General features: G+C 40.8%; 1 protein-coding gene across 13 annotated transcripts in view; it reads left to right on the top strand.

The window, feature by feature from the left end:
* Positions 1-21,422, top strand: part of wnk1b (WNK lysine deficient protein kinase 1b) — a 93,986-nt gene that overhangs the window by 51,308 nt on the left and 21,256 nt on the right. For 7 of the 13 annotated variants that reach the window (XM_026146914.1, XM_026146918.1, XM_026146917.1 and 4 more), the window contains exons 5-16: positions 621-778; positions 6,811-6,899; positions 7,674-7,813; positions 8,007-8,086; positions 8,331-8,531; positions 9,090-9,159; positions 9,381-9,574; positions 13,172-14,599; positions 16,885-16,974; positions 17,751-17,825; positions 18,610-18,687; positions 21,003-21,266. In XM_026146914.1, coding sequence (XP_026002699.1) covers positions 621-778; positions 6,811-6,899; positions 7,674-7,813; positions 8,007-8,086; positions 8,331-8,531; positions 9,090-9,159; positions 9,381-9,574; positions 13,172-14,599; positions 16,885-16,974; positions 17,751-17,825; positions 18,610-18,687; positions 21,003-21,266 — 2,867 coding nt within the window. The remainder of the gene's footprint in view (positions 1-620; positions 779-6,810; positions 6,900-7,673; positions 7,814-8,006; positions 8,087-8,330; positions 8,532-9,089; positions 9,160-9,380; positions 9,575-13,171; positions 14,600-16,884; positions 16,975-17,750; positions 17,826-18,609; positions 18,688-21,002; positions 21,267-21,422) is intronic. The other 6 variants (XM_026146915.1, XM_026146916.1, XM_026146919.1 and 3 more) reach the window with 6 other exon arrangements.

The following is a 21,422-nucleotide window of genomic DNA, read 5'->3' as shown; positions in this document are numbered from 1 at the left end:
ACATGCATAGGCACATTATGTACACGCCCACTGTAGATAAATTTTACTACTTGAAAAATGCCTGGTTGTTAAAGCTAACCGCAGGCATGTGAAAAGTGATACGGCTTCCAAAGAAACTGTTAGTAAGTTGGGATTCAGTTGTCTGGAAATGTAACCGTTACAAACACATAAACCGAAAGTGCACCGCACTCGGACAATGTTTATGACACATACTTTGAGTCTGCAGTTTTCCCTCATAATAACCTGGGTACCTTTCAGTAGTTTTGTTGTACAGCTGACCACAGGTATTCAAGCTCTGCTCGCACCAAGTACGTAAATATACACTCTTCTCTGCACTTGAGACAAGAATGAGAAGCTCAGTAAATCTCACTGCTTCTTTGTAGCAATTAGGCAAACCTCAAGTATTCAGGCTTCACTTCCACAAACTGAGTCTGTGGCAGCACTAAGTGGATGCAGGTTTGAAATTTTAGCCCTTTTATTTCCAGCTGGAGTTTATTAGATTTCAATCTCTGATTTTATGTTTTATCATTTATACAGTATTTGTACATCATGGTGTGCAAGTTAGGTAGGAGTATGTCCTAGCATAACATACATGTTTTTCTCCACTTTCTAATCACCAGGTACACCAGAGTTTATGGCTCCAGAGATGTATGAGGAAAAGTATGATGAATCTGTAGACGTCTATGCTTTTGGGATGTGTATGCTGGAGATGGCTACCTCAGAGTACCCCTACTCCGAATGCCAAAACGCTGCCCAGATCTACAGACGAGTTACTAGTGTAAGTATGCATTCTCTGCTCAGTCTGTACCTGCAGGTGCATCAGCTGAGAGTGGTAGGAAACCAGTTGGTCCCATTTATGTTGTATCTAACCGTCTCGTTTGTTGTTTTTGCCTCTTGTCTCTATTTTCCGCTGTGAGCCACTCCTCCTCACCCTTGTTTACTGACTGTATTAACAAGTTTGGCATGAGCTGCAGAAGATCCAGTCATATGATTGTGTTTTTGCCCTGATTAGTCTTATGTTTTTGCTTATGCTCTCTCCCTCTCACACTACATTGCAGTTTGTCTTGCGAAGGGATAAAAGCGAACGGAAAGCACTTTTCCCAAACGCAAATCTGAAATCGATAGTCAGTCTATAGTTATTTTAGACGAATTGACACTTATTGAGAAGCTTTTATTCCACTTAGTGTAATGCAGTATAATTAATTCAACTGTCCCATAAACACTAACGCTGTGAGCCGAGCTGGGGAGAGTACAGTTCACCTCCATAAATGTCAGCAAAAGCAGTGAGAGTGACACACTGCGCTGAAATGAAACAGTGCATGAGAATAACGTATTTTTATCGCCCGCCTGAGGGAATAGGCCACACCCCCAGCGGGGAGGTAGTGGGAACACTGGTAGCACTCTGGGGCGTTTTTGAGGTTGCATTTAATCAATTATCAGGTTTAAACAAAGGTTCTGTGTTTACTCTTTACAAAAGAGATTTTTAGTTCAAAATACAATGAATGACAAAAAAGTGATTTCTTTAGTCGGGGGGGGGAGGAGCCCTAGGCCTCAAGGTCCTGCAGGTTTTAGATGTGGCCTTGATCCAACACAGCTGAAGTTTTCCAGAGGCCTGATAATGAACTAATCATCTGATTCAGGTGACCCAGGGTGAGATCTAAAACCTGCAGGACACCGGCCCTTGAGGCCTTGAGTTCCCCGCCCCTGCTTTAGTCTAATAAAAGATTAATTTGGTTTTGAAATGACAAATTTAAGAAGAAGAAATATTTCCAGTAATGAAATTTTCTGCGTAATGAAAGTAATAACATGGATTTTATGTTGTCTGGTGAGTTTAGTTATTTGTTGAGTTATTGAAAATGTCTTCTGATTGCCACAAATTACATTTCAAAAAATGTACTGGCACAAACTCCTACTTTTTTCTTTTCTTCGTCTGGCATCATCCCATCCAGTCAGATTTTATAAGATTTCTCAGATTTGTTAATGTCCCTCCTTTTCTAAAATTTAGTTGACAGTTGGCTAGAGAGACAGACAATAAAGCAAATGCAGAGAGGACCAGATGCAGGCTGTTTTAAGCCTAGTGCTGCTGAGGTCATCACCCCAGCACACACACACACACACAGACAGACAGATGAGCGCTGTCTCCCTCTTTTCGTCACTCGACTCAGCTCTCTGGATGCTGACAGTGATGCTTAATAGACGTGAGGAATATTCTTGAAATCTCTTCTCATTTTCAAGATCTGAATGCAGGACAGAGGGGCCGAGTTCAAAACAAAAGCCCCGTCTTTGTCGTGGCTCATAAGTCCAAAACATAAATCTAAAACTGAGGCCAAAATGCAAAGTGCCAAAAATCCACAACACATGGGGGAAACAATACAACAGGACAATGAACAAATGAAACACATTGCTAATTTATTCAAGGACACAGGGCGCACTGAGGGCTAATGAGAGGAAACAGGTGAAAGTAATTGAGCGTAACAAAACACAGGAGACAAAAGACTACCAAAATAAAATAGGTGACCTGCTACACCCAGATTTAAGATTCTGTCACACCTAAACTTGACACAGAAAGACACAAGAGGGATGTGGTAGAAGGATAACATAAAAATTTCCAGTGATGTTTACCAGAATGCTAATGTGTATAAACAGGAACTGAAAGAAAAAACCCAAATGGAATATTAAACAAACAAGAATCAGAGTCTTAAATTTAAAACCGTCGGTCCAGGACTCAGGAACATGACACTTTGTGTGTGTAATGATTCTTGAAAATGGAACATTTTTAATGCTGCTAAAGTATCAGTGCTAAACAAATAGGATGCTCAAACACTCTACAGTTATTTTGGAATTCCAGGCTAACGGTGCATGTCGTTGAATTAAAAGAAGTTTATCATTTGTTACGGATGAGTGCAGGATCCTCTCCAGCTTAAACAACTGCTGCTGTTACCTGAGGAGAGTCGAGCTTTAAAAATTAATAACTTAATAGCCACACTAGGAGCTGATTGGCTTTTATCTTAATAACCCATGTGTTAAAACTCTAATTAATGTGCATTTAGATTCAATTTAAATGTTCATTTCAGCTTCTTTTAGTATCCATCCATACAGTCCAGCCCATTCAAACTGAAGGGATTTGGATTAGGATTTCCTCCCTGTTTTTCTTCCTTCTTTCATCTTTCAGCCTTTGAATCTCTCGTTTTAATTTAAGAAGCTTCCTGGGCGGAATAAACTCAGACAGTATATTTCAGTCCACATGTCCGTCTGGCTCTCTGCCTCTCTTACCTTCCTGTTCTTTGATTGGTTTTTGTCTTTCTTCTCTGTCTCACAAAACCAAAATCGCATCATCAATTTGATCAAACTATTACATTATCGTAGTGATGCTTTGTTCTGCTTGTTTCCCGTGAACTGGACGTAACTGGCCAAATAGCTAACGTCAGTTGTTGTCACGCTCAACACAGTGGCAACGCCAGGGTGCCTCGGTCAGCTGCTTCCTTTCATTTCACTGCCAAATCCATGCAACCAGCTCTCCATCCTCCATTTCTCCCCCTGTAGACCCTGGTCATGAGTTAGTTAACCCCTGATATGTTTTAGCTGAAACAGACGGAGAGAAACTCAACTCACTACCTCTTGTAACCAGATGTTATTTCATTGTCTGCTGTCTGCAGCAAGCTGCTTCGGTAGCTCCAGTTGCTCCTCTGCCTTTGCATTTACTTCCCCTCCCAAACAAAAGATTCAAACACCACCGGCTCTTCTTGCAGCCAGAGCTGTGTGCTGAGATGACCCTGTTGCTCGCATCCTCTCACTGACATCACATTGAGCCAAGAGCCTAAAACAGAATATTTAGAGCAGCCTCAGATGCTCCTCTCAACATTTCCCAAAAAGCATCTATCATGTTAACAGTAGCGTATATTATATAAGAAAAGACAAATAAGGATCACATTTCCACTTTTAAAAAGTTTGACAGGAAATTCTGTTAATTGGTTCTTTTCTAGAAATTAAAAAAGGCTCTTTGTATGATTTGTGCGTCACTGGCAGGAAGATGTGTTGGGTATGCTTTATGGCTTAGCTTCTTATAGCTTGACAAATTGTGTTGTTGACATGCTTCGTTGTCCTTCTCATCCTGGAACATTCCTTGCCTCCAATCAGCCTTATTAAACTAAAATCTAGCTTTCTCTCCATCCCTCTCCCCTTCTTCTTCTTCTGTCAGGCTTAATAGCATTACGTCCCCCGTCAGTCCTAACTTTGTTTGGCCCTGGAATCTCAGAGTGTGTGTGTGTGTGTGTGTGTGTGTGTGTGTGTGTGTGTGTGTGTGTGTGTGTGTGTGTGTGTGTGTGTGTGTGTGTGTGTGTGTGTGTGTGTGTGTGTGTGTGTGTGTGTGTGTGCGCGTGATGGGGAGAAGGAGAGAGATAGGGTTGTTATGTAATGGTGAACTGGTGGGGTAGCAGGAGAGAAACATGCCAAGAAACAAAAGAAAGGAGGAAAGGAAGCTGGGAGAGCAGAAAGAAGTGGTCATTTGCTGGTTTGTGTGTCTGACAAGCAGCTGTTAGTCAAACAGAGTAGCCTAAAACTCTTTGTTTTTCCAAACGCATCAGTCAGTCACATTTCTTTGACTACTTTCTTGGTAAGTGATAAAAAAAAAAGTTTTGTTCTTTCTCTCTGATCTTCTTCCTGCTGTTCTGAATTTGTTTTTCTTGCTTCTGTGCAGTTTGAGATTTGCTCGACTCTGATTGTTTTACCAGCCAGTTGCATATTTTTAATAACTGCTTTTCAGATGGGCACCTAGGAGATGCAAGACTGAACATGCAAGACTTTCTTGTCTGTGGTTGCTTCAGTCTGTTTTGTTTCTCTGTAGTATAAAATGGATTTGAACAAAAGTCCAGCTCATTAGGATGCTTTCTGCTATGCCGTGTGGCTTAAACTAGATGGGATTTCAGGCGTCCCTTGTTCCTGCTGCAGTTACTTCCAAGTGCTGAAAAATCTCTTACTCTGTAAAACCTGTGTCCTGTCACGCTAACATCTATTTTCCACTGTTTGTGTCTTGTGTATTTTTTTCTTTTAATCTTTTTTGAACTATATTCTTTTTTTCAAATAATTTGGGAGTCATTCCCAGTGTTTGCTAGGCCTTGGAGGGGGCTGCCCTTTGGGTTCCTGCTGATTTGTTCTGTTGATGTGCTCTTAATTGGCTCTGAAAGGCTCCACTTCATTATTTATACCTGATGGGACAACTGGATTTATGTGGAATTTAACCCTGGGTCAAACTATTACTCAATCTCACAGTTCAGAACCTCTTGTCTGTCAGCTGTTTAAACCCTAACCCTCAATTGAGTATAAGTAGTGCAGGGCTGATAATGCAGTAATACTTTGATCATTCACCAAAATGCACAGAGACAACACAATAGCGCTTTCTCAGCCCAATTTAAACTATTCACATTGATCCGAACGCTTCCTTCAGTGTTCAGTTAAGTTGAGATCTGATGACTTTAAATGTCACAGCATAATTTTCTCCCCAAACCATTCAGTGGTGCCTCATTACCTTTGGATGGAGACATTAAAGACACCCCTCCCATCAGGATTGACATTTTTCATCATAAGCTAAAAACAACCGTGTGATTTGTAGTGACTGCTTACTTAATTGCTAAAGACGTGCAAGGGAAAGAAGTGGTTGGAGATGTGGCACAACCAAAATAATTGTGACCTTGTGTAATAAGCCTTTGAAATGATGAGCTTTGAAGACAGGGACCAGTTCTGGAACCACTCGCAGTCAGTCTGCAACCAGTCCGCTATCAGTTTGTGATTGAATGTGGTCAATTTTCAGTTACATGCAGCCTGTTTCTGATAATACTGCATTTATTTATCTGTTGAGCTTTGCATAAACAGAAATTCACATTAACTACTTGGATTCAGAGTCCTTCCTGAACAGAAATTCCAATAGAAAAAGTGACAAAGTTGTGCAGGACAGGGATTTAACTGCAAAATGACACAGGCGCTTGGCAGCCTTGCTTTTGTATAGGAATGAAACCACAATACAACCTTGAGCTGAGCTGAGTGCCCTGTTCCAAAGAAACACATCAAAGATGAGTTGTGCTCATCGGCACAGATTTACTCAGACTGATTGCAATGTGTATGTATTCTGTTTGTGTTTATAAGTTCAACAGCACTTATTTGCAAACCTTCAACAATCTGTCTGAGATTGATTGCAGAGACCTGTGCAACTGAATTTCAGTCAAAAGTGAGGGTGTTACAGAGCTGCCAGATCACCTCAATATGGGGATCTGGTGTTTAGGTTTTGCATTTAATTGTCATTCTGTATCTAAAATGAATAAATATGCCAACTTTATGGTAAATCTCATCTATTTAAGGAAAGAGTTTAAAGGTGCCTACTACACATGTAACCTTAGCATTCTTAGGAACTGAGACGTAACAAACAGGGTAGGACATTGGTATTTAATGGATCTAGCTATATGATTATAACATCTTTTGAATTGATTTTACATTGATCACCGTGTCATTATATGCTTTGGTTGGTAAGTATATATATATATATGTAAGTAGCAACAGATATCATGTTGAGAAGTGGTCACTCTAAATTTCTGGCACAGTCAGAATTTTTCCAGTCAGGCTGTTTAATGGAAAAATTGTTCTAGTAACCAGTTTTGAACTGCTTGCAGGAGCCACTGCCAAAGATATAGTCACACTGGTCATGATTTGTCTGGCACAGCCTAAAATCACACAATGCTCTTTTTATCCTTTATGTGTGTGCTTGTTTGACTTCTCTGAAAGGTTCCTTCCCTTCACTGCTCTTCTATTTTCGCTTTGCAGGGAGTGAAGCCTGCCAGCTTTGACAAGGTAGCCATTCCCGAGGTGAAAGAAATTATCGACTGCTGCATCAGAACTAACAAGGATGAGAGGTGAGTCACAGACAAAAACCATTGATGCTAAATGTGTATCTGGGCTTGGTGTGATTTCTTGGGCTGTGGATGTTTGCATGTTTGCAAACTCAACAATTAAAATGGCCTTATTTAATCGATTCCATTGTTATTTAGTCTCTTCATGGGTAGACAGATTGATCTGTTAAACCTCCTCTAAAAAAAAAAAGGTTACGTTTTTTTAAAAACTCATGCCTTCTTGGTTAGAAATTAAGAAGTGCTCTGTTTTCTCTCCACGTGCTGTTTGCCTGCCAACACTTTTACCACAGTCTCTCGTCTTCTGCTTCACAAGCTTAACCAAAGCAACTTTACCCCTCACTCTCATACTCGATCTTCTATTTTTTTCTCCAAATCTTCTTTCTCCAAATTATCCAGATTCAGTTACTGTATCTTTTTCATATTTTTCTTGGAAACCAATAACCATTTTTAGCATTGCTGATGTTTTTTTAAACTACTTTTCTTTTCCCAAGAAACATTTGGAGGCTCCAAAAGTGATTGCACAATTTTCAAAGCTATCTAAGGACAACATGTCGTCAGCATGTTACGATTCCCAGAAGATTATTCAAATATCTTGTCTTTCCTCTTAGCTCATGAGTTAGGGATCAGCTCACAAGGGATTGCAGGTCTTGAATAAATTGATATCAAGTGGTATCTAGAAATAATTCCAGTTCACTCTCATTTATGGTATAACTTTCCTGTTGAATCTCCAGTGAATATATTGTACTGAGCTTGATCCATCTCGCCTTGTTTCTCTAGGTATGCCATAAAGATCCTGTTGAACCATGCCTTCTTCCAGGAGGAAACAGGGGTCAGGGTTGAACTGGCAGAAGAGGACGATGGAGAAATGATCGCTATTAAACTGTGGCTCAGGATAGAAGACGTGAAGAAGCTCAAAGGTAAGGCATGATTTTATCATTATTGATGATGCCATTATTCACATCACAGGACAAAATCTGACTCTATTTGTCATATGTGTTCAGATATATTAAACTGGTCAAAAACCAAAGCGCATGTTTTGTTGGGCAACCAGTAACAGTACATTAATACTATAGGTAATTGCCTGATTGGCAATTTTTAACATGTTTGCAGGAAAATACAAAGACAACGAAGCCATCGAGTTCTCCTTTGACCTGAACAAGGACGTCCCCGAAGATGTGGCCCAAGAAATGGTGAGTACAGTGAATAGGAACAAATCCATTTATTACTCTATTCATTGTGGAATAATGGATGTCAGAGGGAGAAAATGATGGATTTAGGAAGGACAGAGGAGATATATGGGAATGAGGAAAGAAATATATTGTAATGAGAGATGGAAATGGGACATTCATTCATATAGGAATGATGAATGGCGTTAAATGGAGTTGTGCCTTTTTTTTTTTTGTGTCTCTGAGTGACTTCTCTTCAATCCCGCAGGTTGAGTCTGGCTATGTTGCTGAGGCTGACCATAAGACCATGGCCAAGGCCATCAAGGACCGCGTGTCTCTGATCCGGAGGAAGCGAGAGCAGAGGCAGCTGGTACGAGAGGAACAGGAGAAGAGGAAGCTGGAGGCAGAACAACAGCAGCAGCAGCAGCAACAGCAACAACACGATACACACAAAGCTTCACACACACAGGTCTGTCGGACTGACGGGCATCGCATTAGTTTGGTGTCTAAGTTAAAAAGCACTTTAATAAGTCTATTGAACCAGCAGACTGATTTTGGTGCAGTTTAGTATTCTTTTTAAGGTTTGTAATGAAAACAATTACTTAGCCATCTACTGCACAAGCTCAAGAATTAGGACATGTAGGTAGATAGGTGTATCTACCAGGAGGCTGAGGGGTACCACTGGCAGCCGCAAGTGTTTTTTTTTTTCTTTTCAAATGATTACAACCAACCAAAAGAGTCTCGAAGAGCAGTTCACAGTAAGGATTGGGACTTACTATCAAACATTTGAAGGTGGCACATCCTCCTACAAGAGCACACTGAGATCTGGTATGTTAGGTTTTTCACTTTTTAGTCAGTTACTTAAAGCCCTGTTTTTCCAACATGTAAGCATATCAGTCATGTCTATCCACTGCTTGCTCTTCCTATCATATGGTGGAGTCATTTTTTTACATTAGGGTCAGAGAAATAGGAGTTTTATTCTTATTTTGCTTCAGTTTGACCCTCTCCTGTGCATGCTTGTCTGCAGGCAGAGACCGAGGAGACCGAAGTGGAGCAGCACCAGCTTCTCTATCAGCAGGCGAGCATCTCACACACATGTAAGTACCCAGATAAGGAGGTCTAGTCTAAATAGTCGATTTCAACAATTGTTATATTTGCCCACCAAGGCCAGGAAGGTTTTCTAGCATCAAGTTTAAATGTATTCCTTCAAATCAGAAGCAGCCATTCTTGGCCCACTTTTCAAATTCGATACAGTATTTAGAGTCGGGCATTAGAAAAGTTTACTCCAGTAAAAAGTCTGTTTTTGTGTCCCTGTCAGCTGAAGGAGGCGTGGACAGTGGCCAGGGTTCCTCTGTTTTCTCCTCAGACTCCCCCCACCTGGGTCAGCTGACCATGTCGTACAGCTGCCCCCCTTCTAGCCAGCCTCCTTCCCAGCCCCAGACCCCCTATCCCCCCACCCCCTCCGCTACCCCACAGCAGCACCCGGGCTACGCCCAGCCGCTGCAGCCAATGGTAAGTGGAGCTTTCATTCAAATGAGTCACTACACGTGACAGTCATGCCACATCGGTGACGGTTAGAATGTTCTCGATGCTCACGGATGTGATTAAACATGACTCGTCAGTTTGCAGTGAGCGCTGCTTCATGTGTTGGAGTGGGAGTGAGTTGGAATGAATTTTGCGGTGTTTCGAAATGGTGTGGGGAATTTCAGCCGCCTGTATTTATAAAAATAAAAGAATGCAGTTAATTGGCTTTTACTTGAAGATGGTAACTTTATTACACTTCAGGAAGATAAATAACACAAGGCACTGATTTGACTTATTCTTCACTGAGGCATGCAGCCTTCAACATTTAACCCATTATGGCAGTTATAATATTTCAGCCACTTTAATCCATCAGTAAGGTCAAACATAGTCAGACGTATTATGTCTGTACTACCAGCGTAGTACCATATGTCATCATCTGTACCTTGGATGTCGGTGAGTACTCTCTTTATTCCAAAAAAAGCATCTCTCATTATCAGACAGTTACCACCTTTCTTCTCTGTCTTTAAACCCTGCTTTCCTGTCCTTGTGTCTCTATATATTTTTTCCTTTACAGTTATAAATTTCATTTTTGCGGTCATTCTGTTATTTCTTTCTGTTTGGTGTATTTCATTTGTTTTATTCATTCATAGTCGGGCACATCTGTTTGGACACACGTCAAACAGGAACATGTTGAGATCACTCGCAGGTCATTATTTATTTACAATGCATTAGATATTTTTTCTCAAGGACCTGACATAGTTTTATGCGCTTTCTCTTAGTGGCCAAGATTTAGATCTAGGTTGACTTATTTATATCTGGAGCGTATGAATCACATTTCTTGTTAAAAGTAGTGGTAATGGAGAGGTGAACGTTTTAATTTTAATTTTCGCCATTACACGCGATGACTTCTGGTTTCTATGCCCTCATCTGACTTCTAAATTACCAGCATCCACACAGACTGAGACTGCTGTTGTTCACCTAGATGTACACCGATTGACTATATAACTAAATAATGTCCTTTCAAGGCTTTCTTTGAACTGCAACTGAATTACTCAGGAAGCTTATTTTCTCATCAAAGCCAATTTTTGGAGGTGGTGAAATAGACAGACTGGCTTGTTTCTAACATCAAATGAGGTCCTAATGAGTTATTTTGAAAAATCATTCTTTGTTCTATTTGAAGTCTGTTTCTTTAATTTACAGTTTATTTTTGTGTCTTTGTGATATTTGTGAAACTGGACACTTTTAACGGTATGATAGATGACTTGCAAATGATTAGCTCCATTGAGAAACCTGTTGTTTATAAATCTGAAACATTTTCGCTCACAAAATAACTGTAATTGTTTTGTTGGGGGTTTTTTCGATGATGTAAAAACTGTAAAACTGTGGCTTTTATTTATGGTATGATTTGGTTTTTATTTTAAGTTTCGCTATAACTGCTGCGATCTGTGTTTAAGTACCTTTTCTCCTGCTTTTTTTTTCTTTTTGTGTTTGTTTTTCATGTTGGTCACTCCCTCTTCCATCAACCCTCCCTGGCCTGCAGCCTGTGTCGCACCACCGTCGATGTCGTAGCATGTCTGTTTGCGTTCCCCCTTCCTCCTACTCCTTTTCTCACGTTCCTCCGCCCCTGGTTGTTCCTCCAAAACAGCCCGCCACACCTCCAGACCTGTCCTCCTCGTCCCCTTACACCACTGCCTCATCATGCACACCTCTCACATCAGAGAGGGACACATTCACTAGGTGCCTCTCCAAGGCCCTGGAGACAGTCCTGCCCCTTCACTCTGCCTCGTCTCAGCCCAGGGCCAGGCAGCGGCGGGCCAGCCTACCTGCCCTGTTCTCAACCCCTGTAGGTTCTAAAGAGATAATTGGGCCATAGTGGTGGAACCAAAGAGGACGAGAGAGAAAAAGATGATGGACATGGGCCACATTGAGTCTGAAATGAAAGATTTATAAAAATGCAAAATTGCATTATTGAAAAGTTCCAAGTGATGCTGCATATGGAAACACAATATGACACCATGTACATATTACTAACTGATGCAGTTTGTTTCAGTGCTGATTATTTTTCTTGGTTACGATTTGAACATTTTTCTGGTTTAAGCAACCAGGATAAGGTCCTTTGTTGATCTTAAGAAATGTACATTTGCACTATTAAATATAGAAAATATAAAAGCTCATTGCTTCAGAGAAATTCAGTAAAAGTTAAAATGGTGAGTTAGAAGAACAACAGCTGGCATAAAGGATACTTTACATGAACTAGATGTAGTATGCTTAGATTAGCGCTACTTAAGTTCTCAAACTTCCTGTAAGGGTTAGTGTAGCAAGCCTGTTACACAAAAATACGTGTATTACGTGCTCACTTTTTTTTCCATTTAGATTTTCAGACTCGTTTGTGAGTCTTTGATTCTAGACATACGTCTCTATAAAACTCTCTCGGCCTCCACTGGCCACCGCATAGTCCTATTAAATACGCAGTGATTGCACTTTACTTTAACCCTGCTCTGTAGTCAAATGCTCTAATAAAATGTGCATCCTGAATCAGGAAAACTGGTTACTTTACAGCAATTTGGTATAAAAACAATGCAGGATGTTCCCATAACATGCAGAGACAGCGAAGATGTGACGTAGGTCAGCGGTCCCCAACCTTTTTTCCGCCACGGACTGGTTCAATGTCAGACAATATTTTCACAGACCGGCCTTTAAGGTGTCACAGATAAATACAACAAAATTAAATGATACGACCAAGACAAAAACTGTGGTATTTTGTAAATGTAATAATAAACGCATATTCGCCGTGTAATTTTGTAACTTTATTAGCAGCGTCCTCCTTAAATGCACCAACAGCATTGAGAGTTGGCGCATTTCAGGAGGATATTTTCCTCTCTGCCCCTGAATGCTCTCTGGTCACAATGGTAACGCGTAAACAAAATAAGACGCACAACTACAACACGGGAAAAGACCTAGGGAAACAGAGTTAACAATAAAAGCCCTGAAAACCATAAATTTCACACCCGAGCCTCAGCTCTCGCGGCCCGAGGCTTGGGGACCGCTGACGTAGGTGATGGTTGAAGAATCTGTGAGAAGATATTTGCACTTTCTGGAAAGTGTTGCAGTCTACCTTTCCTTGCAAGTGGCAGCTGGCTGCTTAAAAGGTCAACATTTTGCAGAGATATGTTTGAAATAAAACACAATTTTCCTGATTGCAGATGCATTAGGATAATGTCAACCTTTGAGACAACCTTTCCTCTCTTTGCATTTTATAACTCACTTTCTCTCCACCTGTGATGGTGTATATCTGTCCTTTTCTGTCTTGTCTTGTGTCTTTGTGCTGTAGCTGTGTGTGATTTCATCTGTCTATTGTAACCAGTTTCCCATCTCTTCATTACCAGTTTGGTTCACTTTGTTAAACAGCTTTTAACCACATAATTTTCCTTTAAGTGTAGAAGGTGACTACCCCCATCCCCCTTTTTATTTTGGGGTGTTCTTTGAAATTATGCTCTTTTTCTCCATTTCATTGGGCCTTTACTGTGGTTCTGTGTCATTCTCTCTGAGTGTCATTCTTAAATCCATTGTATCTCACTGTCACAGCAGCATTCAATGCCACACCCTTTCAGCGGAGGACCAAGCACAGGAGGGGGAGCAGGAGGGAACGTCCCTCTTCCAACTCTCCCAGACCCCCCGACTATTTTCTTCCCCTCTATCCCTGAGCGTCCCATTTCCTTCTCACCTCCTCCTACTGGGCCTCCAAAGGCCTACAACACTCAGAGACGCAAGAGCACTTCCATTCTCGAGGCGCATACCCGACACTTTCAGCCTGCTTACCCTCGTTACGGGAGCAGCCTCCACCCTTTTTCTGGCATGGAGGGTGTTGAGGCTCCTTCTCTCTTCATGGTTAATCCTGGTTTTGCAGCAGCTGCTCAAAGACTTGGTGTTGGGGAACCCCTCCATCTCCCAGGACAATCTGATCCAAGTTTTTATGGGTTCAAAGACATGAGAGCAGAGCACGAGGAAGCAGTGAGGAGACTCAATCTAAATCAAGCAGCCTTATTGGACCATTATGAAGCAATGGCATATGGAGGCTACCCAATGACTGCACACCAGCTTTTCCATCAGCAGAGGCAGGCAGCAGCTGCAGCTGCTGGTTTGGGTTTTGATCCTGGTCCTCCATCTCAAGCAGGGTTCTTACATCCTCATATCCTGCAAAGAATGAGTGCACACAGTCCAATACCGCCACCCTTACCCCCCATGAGTGCATCCACGGTTGGCTCTATGTCTTCTTCATCATCCGAGGGATGCTATGGTCCACAGCATGCTTCCTCATCCTCCTTTCCTATTTCTGCACCTCCAGTAATGGCTGACGCCCCGCCACCTACCGGAAGTGTTTTTGAGTTTCATTTAGCTGCAGCCGCTGCAGCTGCAGCCGCTGCTGGAGATCCAAGCCTCCTGGCATCCAGACTTTACCGGGCCAGACGGAGTTCTATGGACCTCCCTCTAGAGGACAGCCCTGGGACGGGATCCAGTGGCTCCGGCACATATAGTCGTCTGCAGCCAGTGACAGAAGAGCTGTACTCTTACGTGAGTCCGGAGCTCCCTTTACCTCCGGGAAGTCTCCTCCTTCACCACGCAGGTTTGACTGTAAAAGACAGAAGTCCCGATCCTTCCAGCGACTCTCTGACCTCCTCTGATGCAGGAGAGTTCCAGTCACCACCTCCGCCACCTCTTCCTCCTTCCTTCGAGTCCTCAGCTGCTCAGTCCATCCCTCGCTCGTCCTCCACTGCGCCTTACGATTCACCAGGGGGAGTTCTTCACGCAGATCCCCAGGGGCATCCGCCTTCAGTGCAGAACTTTCTGCCCACCACACCATCGTCCGAGCTCCCGCTTGGGGGGTCGTCATCAAATCAGCTGGAGTCTCTGATCCAGAGCTCCTGGGCCCGGCACGGGGGAATGGTGCCAGCTCAACCTGATATGACATACCACGAGTCACTGCTGGCCATGCAGGCCGCTAACCCCCCTCTGGTACAATGTTTAGAACTAGAAACCACACCTAGACCTCTGGGTCAGTTACTAGTTTAGATTTTGAAATTTATACCAAAATTTTACATAGAATGTTTTGTTTGATGGTTAAACTGTAATTCCTAAATTATGGTATTTTCTGCTTTTGATTATAAATTATTAACAGCTCACAGATTGGCAGTTTTTTTTTATATATTATCCTTCTAACAGTCTTGTTCTTGGACCCCGTAGCCAGTAAATAATTGGAACAATGTTGTGCAATCTAGCAAAAGAAATTGAATTTTATTGGTAATCTGACCCAGAGTCTGTTACACCAATCCCTGTTGTTTTTTTTCCTCCATATTTTATTTATGGTATTTTTTTTTTCTTTATGTCATCATGTAGTCTTTGTGATTTAATCCCCCCTTTTCTGTCGTGCAAGCACCACAGAGAGTCTGCCTTCGTAGTTTCTTCATTCTTCAACAGCATTAAAGGAAAAGGGGTGATTCTTTCAAATATTTTGGTTAAAAACATGAAACCAGAACCATTTAATTTTAAGTTTAACATTCGAGGCATTATTTTTAGTAAATGGATAATTACGTTGAAAGTAAGACTCTTTGGGACACTCTGTGGTGTAAAAGCTTTATGAGCCGAGTCTAAGCTCCCTTCTTCTCTGTGTTTATGTTGTGAATTTTTGGTGTTATCAGTAAGTAATATTTTGTCTGTATGTTCATATATGAAAGTATATGAGAAATGTGTGTTTGTGCTGGTATACTGTGTCTACAGTATACTTGAATTTTAGCCCATACAAATCCAAAGTCAGTTTGATCTGGAGTTTAAAGGTTAATGGTTAAGATGAATAATCTAGATGTACATTTTAAAAAAGGCATCTTTAAGACGTCGACGTGCGCACATTTGATATCATTTTATGACATTTAACGCAACGTCTGAATTCACATAAAGCTGTAAGACTTTGCTGATTTGTATGCTTAAACACACAGAAACATACAACAAAACTAAAGGAGGCTTAGACAAAATAGCAATGTAACCATGCAGAGAGACGTTCATCTGTGTGTTTCACAATTTGTGTTGTAAATGCTAAAGAGCTTGGCTTCGAGCCAGTTCTTTAATTTAACATATTATGTTATCATTTCCTGCCCACAATGAAAATCAACTTCCTACACAGGGTTCAAAGGTCACAGCTGAAATTCTTTAAACCCTTAGAACGCTGACATTCTTGTTTACTTTCTTTCCTTTATTCATTTTCCTTTTCATCGTCCATCAGTAGCTCTTTTTTTCCATCTCATTTATATTAAGTTCTTGATCTTTTTAGCAACGTTATTTACTAAATATTGCGTATGTGCAACCTCTTATGTGTTTGTGTTACTCCCTGTAATGTTAGAGAAAGCTAGGTAGTCGTACGTCTGGTGCAACGTACCGTACTTGCGTAAGCTTTCCCCATATTTTCTCAGGATGAGCTTCACGACAAGTATACAGTTGCTTCCGGCCTTCTAAGGGTTCAGTCATCAGTGGATTGGTTGTAGTCATCTCTGTGCTACTGTAGAGTATTTGAAGAATTCGTTAAGTGAACACAGGAGCTTGTCAGGGTGATGACCATCATGAAATTCAAAGGATTGAAAATCAAATATACAATTGAAATGATAAGTTGACTCAAAAGAAAGCCTGCATCATTTCAAGTGAATCAGACTTTCTGTCAGAGTCAGAGGTAGGGCCATGAACAGGACATGTGGTGTTAGGATGAAATCTGAAAAAGCAGCAAGTGTTTTAAAACATCTTAGTTAATTCATAGAGAGTATTCCAATTTTTACTCTGTGCTCTGTTGGCTATATAACACCTTTTTATCATCACTGTTAATGACTTAGGTCCTGACCTGCATGTTAAATAAATCCTACTTACACCCTGCCTAACCCCAGTGCCGTGCCCATACTGTTGTACATGCTATACTACAAGCTGCGTATATGCATACATTAGATATCAGTGTGCATATATCTGTCATCGGATTAGAGTATACGTGTCTGTTTGCATGTGTGCATACACAAGAGGAAGATCTAGATTAAAAATGATTGCTAGAGAAGAGCAGAACTGCCTTGTGTTTGTACTCATGCATACTGTTGGATCCAAAAGCTACAAACATGTTCTAATTGTCTTTTTCTCTCTTTTACTCTCTCTTGTCCATAATCTCTCTCAATTTCTCTCCTCCATCCTCCATTGTTTTGTCCTACGACGTTGCATCTGGTCCTGTCTTTCCATTTTTCTGTCTTTCTTTCTCTAAATCTGACTCTTAACAGCAGACTCAGGTGTCCTCCCCTCAGCCAACTTCAGGACCTGCTTTGGTCCCTGCCAGCACACAGCCACCACTTTCTGGGACTGCCCAACAGGTAGGCATTGGTTTTTAGCATTATTTTCAAGTCTCGGTGTTTTGGCCACCTACATATTAGTTATTGGGAGTTAGATTTGAACAGAAAGGTGGAAATTTATCACCTCAAGCTTTATTTGGAGCGGCAACCTGCAAAACTCTCAGGGCCTCAGTTAAGAGGCCCAGTTTAGTGAGGTCAGTTAGAGGAGGTGAAGCCTTGCTCACAGCTCTTTGTGTTGGCTCAAATGTAGCTCAAAGTGGACTACTCCCAACTACAGGAGTAATTTCAATGTGTTAATCAGTACGCTGTGGGGTCCAAAGAACTGAACTTTGATTGAGCAATAAATTATAGTCAATTATTTCATTTATATTATGACCCTTTATAATTTGGTCACATTTACATTTTTATTGTAACACTTATTTTGTCAGAATGCAGCCATATTATCTTTTGGCAGTTTGCTAAATTAACCATTTTGTTCGGTGTCAAACACATAAAGAGTATCTTTGTTTATGTAAATATCTACAGCAGGGGAGTCCAACTCCAGTCCTCGAGATCTACTGTCCTGCAGATTTTAGATGCATCCCTACTCCAACACAGCTGAATCAAATTGGATTACCTCTTCAGCATGCCATCAAGTTTGGCAAAGGCCTGGTAACAAGCCATTGATTTGATTCAGGTGTGTCGAGACACGGATGCATCTAGAAGCTGCAGGACAGTAGCTCTCGAGGACTGGAGTTGGACACCCCTGATCTACACTGTTTTCTCTCACCCACGTTTCTCTGTTTGTCCCTCTCCAGGTTGCCTCATCTAGCCAGAGTAGCACATCACTTCAAAGCCCCACACACACACCTCTGCCACAGTCACCTGCACAGGTACAGTTATAGTTGTATTTGTTAAATATATATCTATATGTGTTTTTAGCTAGGACTCTTTCTTTTCAAAGAGATTCTATTCTAGATTGAGTATTTAAATATACATTCATTTATATATTAACACTGTGTAACCTAACCCAATCCACTAAAGCAGCATTTCCATAAATGTAAATTTTAAGTTTTTATTTTTGTTGACATTTCTAGAAAGTTGATAGTTTAACTTTTTAACAGTAAAGTGATTGTGGGTTATTATGGCATACTGGATTGGCTTAGATTGAAGTGTTCCTAATTGTACATGTGGGTGGTGATAGGTCTTTTTAAAGGTGCCTGATGGCTCGTATATCTGCATTTATCTTTAGTTATTTACACACTTATGCATATAATGCAACTGCTCGCCCACATTTTAAATTCTAATCTGAAACAAATCTGCTAAACGCAATTCATTCACAATTCACACAATTCATAACAGTGTCTGTTATTTCACCTCAGGGCTAGAGTAAAAGTTGCCATTAGTATTTCCTCACTTCTGTACCCGAATACCCAGAGACAAATGCACATACGCATCTGTGGATATGTAGTTAGGCATTCCACCTGCTGTTTCTCAGTTATTTTGTCTTGTTGCATGTTCTGCTTTCTTCACTTTTCTTCTGTTTTTCTTTCCATTTTCTGGCTTGCTCGTGGGCATGCTGCCTGTGTTTACCACCGGGTTTGTTTTTACGTGTTTTTACGTATCCACTTGTATATCATTGTGTTTGTGTGGTACGCCGTGTGGTTGCGTGTTTAGTTTTGTGACTTAAGTCCATCTCCCAGTTTAGAGCACCTTTATCTTCTGTACCAAGTTGCTCAGCTAGCTCTGTCTCAGGTATCGTCGTAATTGACACTGTAGTTTGTTGTACTGTAAGTGGCTGTGCCTGTTTGTCTCTGTCCTCACGTGAAACTGTGATGTATTAACTGAATCCTTTGAACAGAACATAGACCTTTTGAGTAGAGCTGTGTATTCTCCTGACAGTGCATCTTTGTTTACCCCACATGCTCTCACTGACCACCTTAGTAAAAGCATGGACAACAAACACATGAGCACGGAAATGGAGATGGGCAGTATTTCCAGTAATAGTCCAGTATTTAGTTTGGTATTAAGGCTAAGTCAATATTTTGTTGGAAAAAGAGTGTTGTTTTTTTTCTTCTCTGTACTCCACTGCAGTGCGTTTTAAGTAAAGCAGTCGACACGTGATTGAAGTGCAGACTTTTAGCTTTGATTTAAGGGGTTTAACAACAATTTTGCATTAACTGTTTAGGAATTTTAGCTATTTTTATACACAAGCCCTGATTTTCAGATGCTCAAAAGTAATTGGACAAACGGACATAATTTTAAATATTAGAATTGATTGTCTTTGAAGTCGATGACCTTAACACTAGAGCCCATGGGCATCGTTTTAGTACAAGTTATATTGAGTTCATCTGTCCGAAGATTTTCTTTTCCACAACTGTGAAGACTCTTTGAGATGTTTTCTGCCAAAGTCCTCATCAGGCCTTCTTGTTCTTGAGGTGAAATCAGTGGTTTGCACCTGTCTGAAGCCTTTGTGTTTCCATTCATGAAGCAACCACCTGATTGTAGACCTGATACGTCCGGCACTTTGAGAGTGTTTTTTTTTTTTAAGGATCATAAACTCTGTCATCATGCACCTTCAGGCCTTTTGGTGTTGCTGAGGTCATCAGTGCATTTATTTTTTTACAGAATGCACAGGGTGGTAAAGTTTTGTCTCTCTGAAAGGTTTATTTGAGCTTTTGAGCCTCTACTAGTCTTTATTTCTTCCTTCATTTACACTGACATCTTTTTGGGATGCTGTATCCACTCCAGATATTATGTCTCCTTTATTTATCATGATAATGAAACAGGTCTCTCCTGGCCATGAAACTGTTTGTCAGTCCATCGTCTGGTTATTTTTAGCCTCTGGACATCAGGGACGGTGTATAAAGTGGTTATAATTACTACACAACTAATACAGTATTTAACCCCTTGGATAAAGCAGAAAGTCTGCACTTGAATTACATTTCGATTATTTGATTTTAACTGTGGATCTGTGCAAAACTACAAAAATTGATTCACTATCTAACAAATTATATATTAAAGAATTATAAAGAGTAACACGTCACGTCCAATTTAAAGACAAAATATGGAATTTAAATTTCATTGCACGGATATTTTAGTCTTTTAGTTTTACAGTAATGATTTCATGACTTGCATTTTTTTTATTTTTAAACCTTTTAGTATAATTTTCATTGTTTCAAACAGTGAGATTGGCCACTTAAACACACCATTAACCAACTTGATTGATATTTTTTTGTATATAAAAATGAATGTAGTATCTTTGCCTTGCTGTAAACGATTAAAAATGTGTTTTTCTAAACGTGTAGATTGAATCTTTGAGTAAAAGACAGCCGATGATTCAAATATTAAGCAATATTTTCGGTTTTGTTTCTTTAGCTGTTAAGTTTTCTTTTCACCATTTCTGCAAACATGCAGTTTTTATTGTTACTGTATGTATTTCTTTTATAACACACGACACCAAGCAGTAGGTAATAATATTTATTCAGGACGTTGGATCTTGAAGACTAAAAATAGAAAGCTGTTTTCGTTTACAGTGTTTCCATATCTTGACTCTTGAAGGTTTTTAGCCTTCTTTTCCCATTTGTGATGTGGTGTTGAGAGTGTTGCCCATCTACATTGTAAAGCCGTATTGCACGTTGTCTGTAGGGTTTGCTCTGTTGTTGCATGGTCTTCCAGTGGTGTGTGTATCACCCAGCTGTTCTGTCACACAGTGTGTGTTGTTTGGTTTCAGAGCTTGGTATGTCCTTACTAACAGGCTTGATGTACGGTCCTGTTGTCTTGCTTGGTTAAGTTTTTGTTAAGGGTGTGAAACATGTCAGTAATGTGTTGGAACTGTGGATGACTCGCTCCTTTGACGTCTTTATTTTAACATGATTTATCATGGAGACCAGTAAAGACCCAGATTCAGTCTGTCCATGCTTGTCATGTCTGATCCCTGGCTGGGTTTTTCTACTTCCTTATCCCCTCATGACTTTGCTCCCGTCCTTTTCTCATCTCCTCTTCCTTATCTTCTTCTTTCTCTTTTCTCCTTTCTTTTCTCTTTCCCTCTGTTCCTACTTCCTTCTCAGCCTGGTGTAACTCCACCTACCTCTACCGTTCCTTTGGTGACCCTTCCTTCTCCGTTGCTGTCTATTGCCGTCACAAAGCCAAGCGCGGCCATGGCTCCCCCTCCCTCTCCTCTGCCAGTCCCTGTTGGGGTGGTGCCTACTATTGTTTCCCCTCCTCCTCCTACTCCCGTACCCACATCTGTGCCTCAGGCTTTGGCCACGGTGGTGCCAATCATCAGTGTAGTCAGCGCCCCGCCTGATACCCCCATGGAAGCCCCCCCTCAGGTACTGGTTATAGATGGTCGAACCCACCAAAAGTGAATGAAATGAGAATTTTCCCAAATTTAAAAAATCTTGGAACTCATGCATGAAGTTTTTTTTTTGTTTTTTTTTTTTTTAACCACCATCACACTTTCTACTGATAGGACCTCACAAAGATGT

This window comes from Astatotilapia calliptera, chromosome 17 (assembly GCF_900246225.1).
Source record: "Astatotilapia calliptera chromosome 17, fAstCal1.2, whole genome shotgun sequence".
Lineage (NCBI taxonomy): Eukaryota > Metazoa > Chordata > Actinopteri > Cichliformes > Cichlidae > Astatotilapia > Astatotilapia calliptera.
The sequence above is the reverse complement of the archived record's forward strand: the minus strand, read 5'-3'. Positions and strand labels throughout refer to the sequence as shown.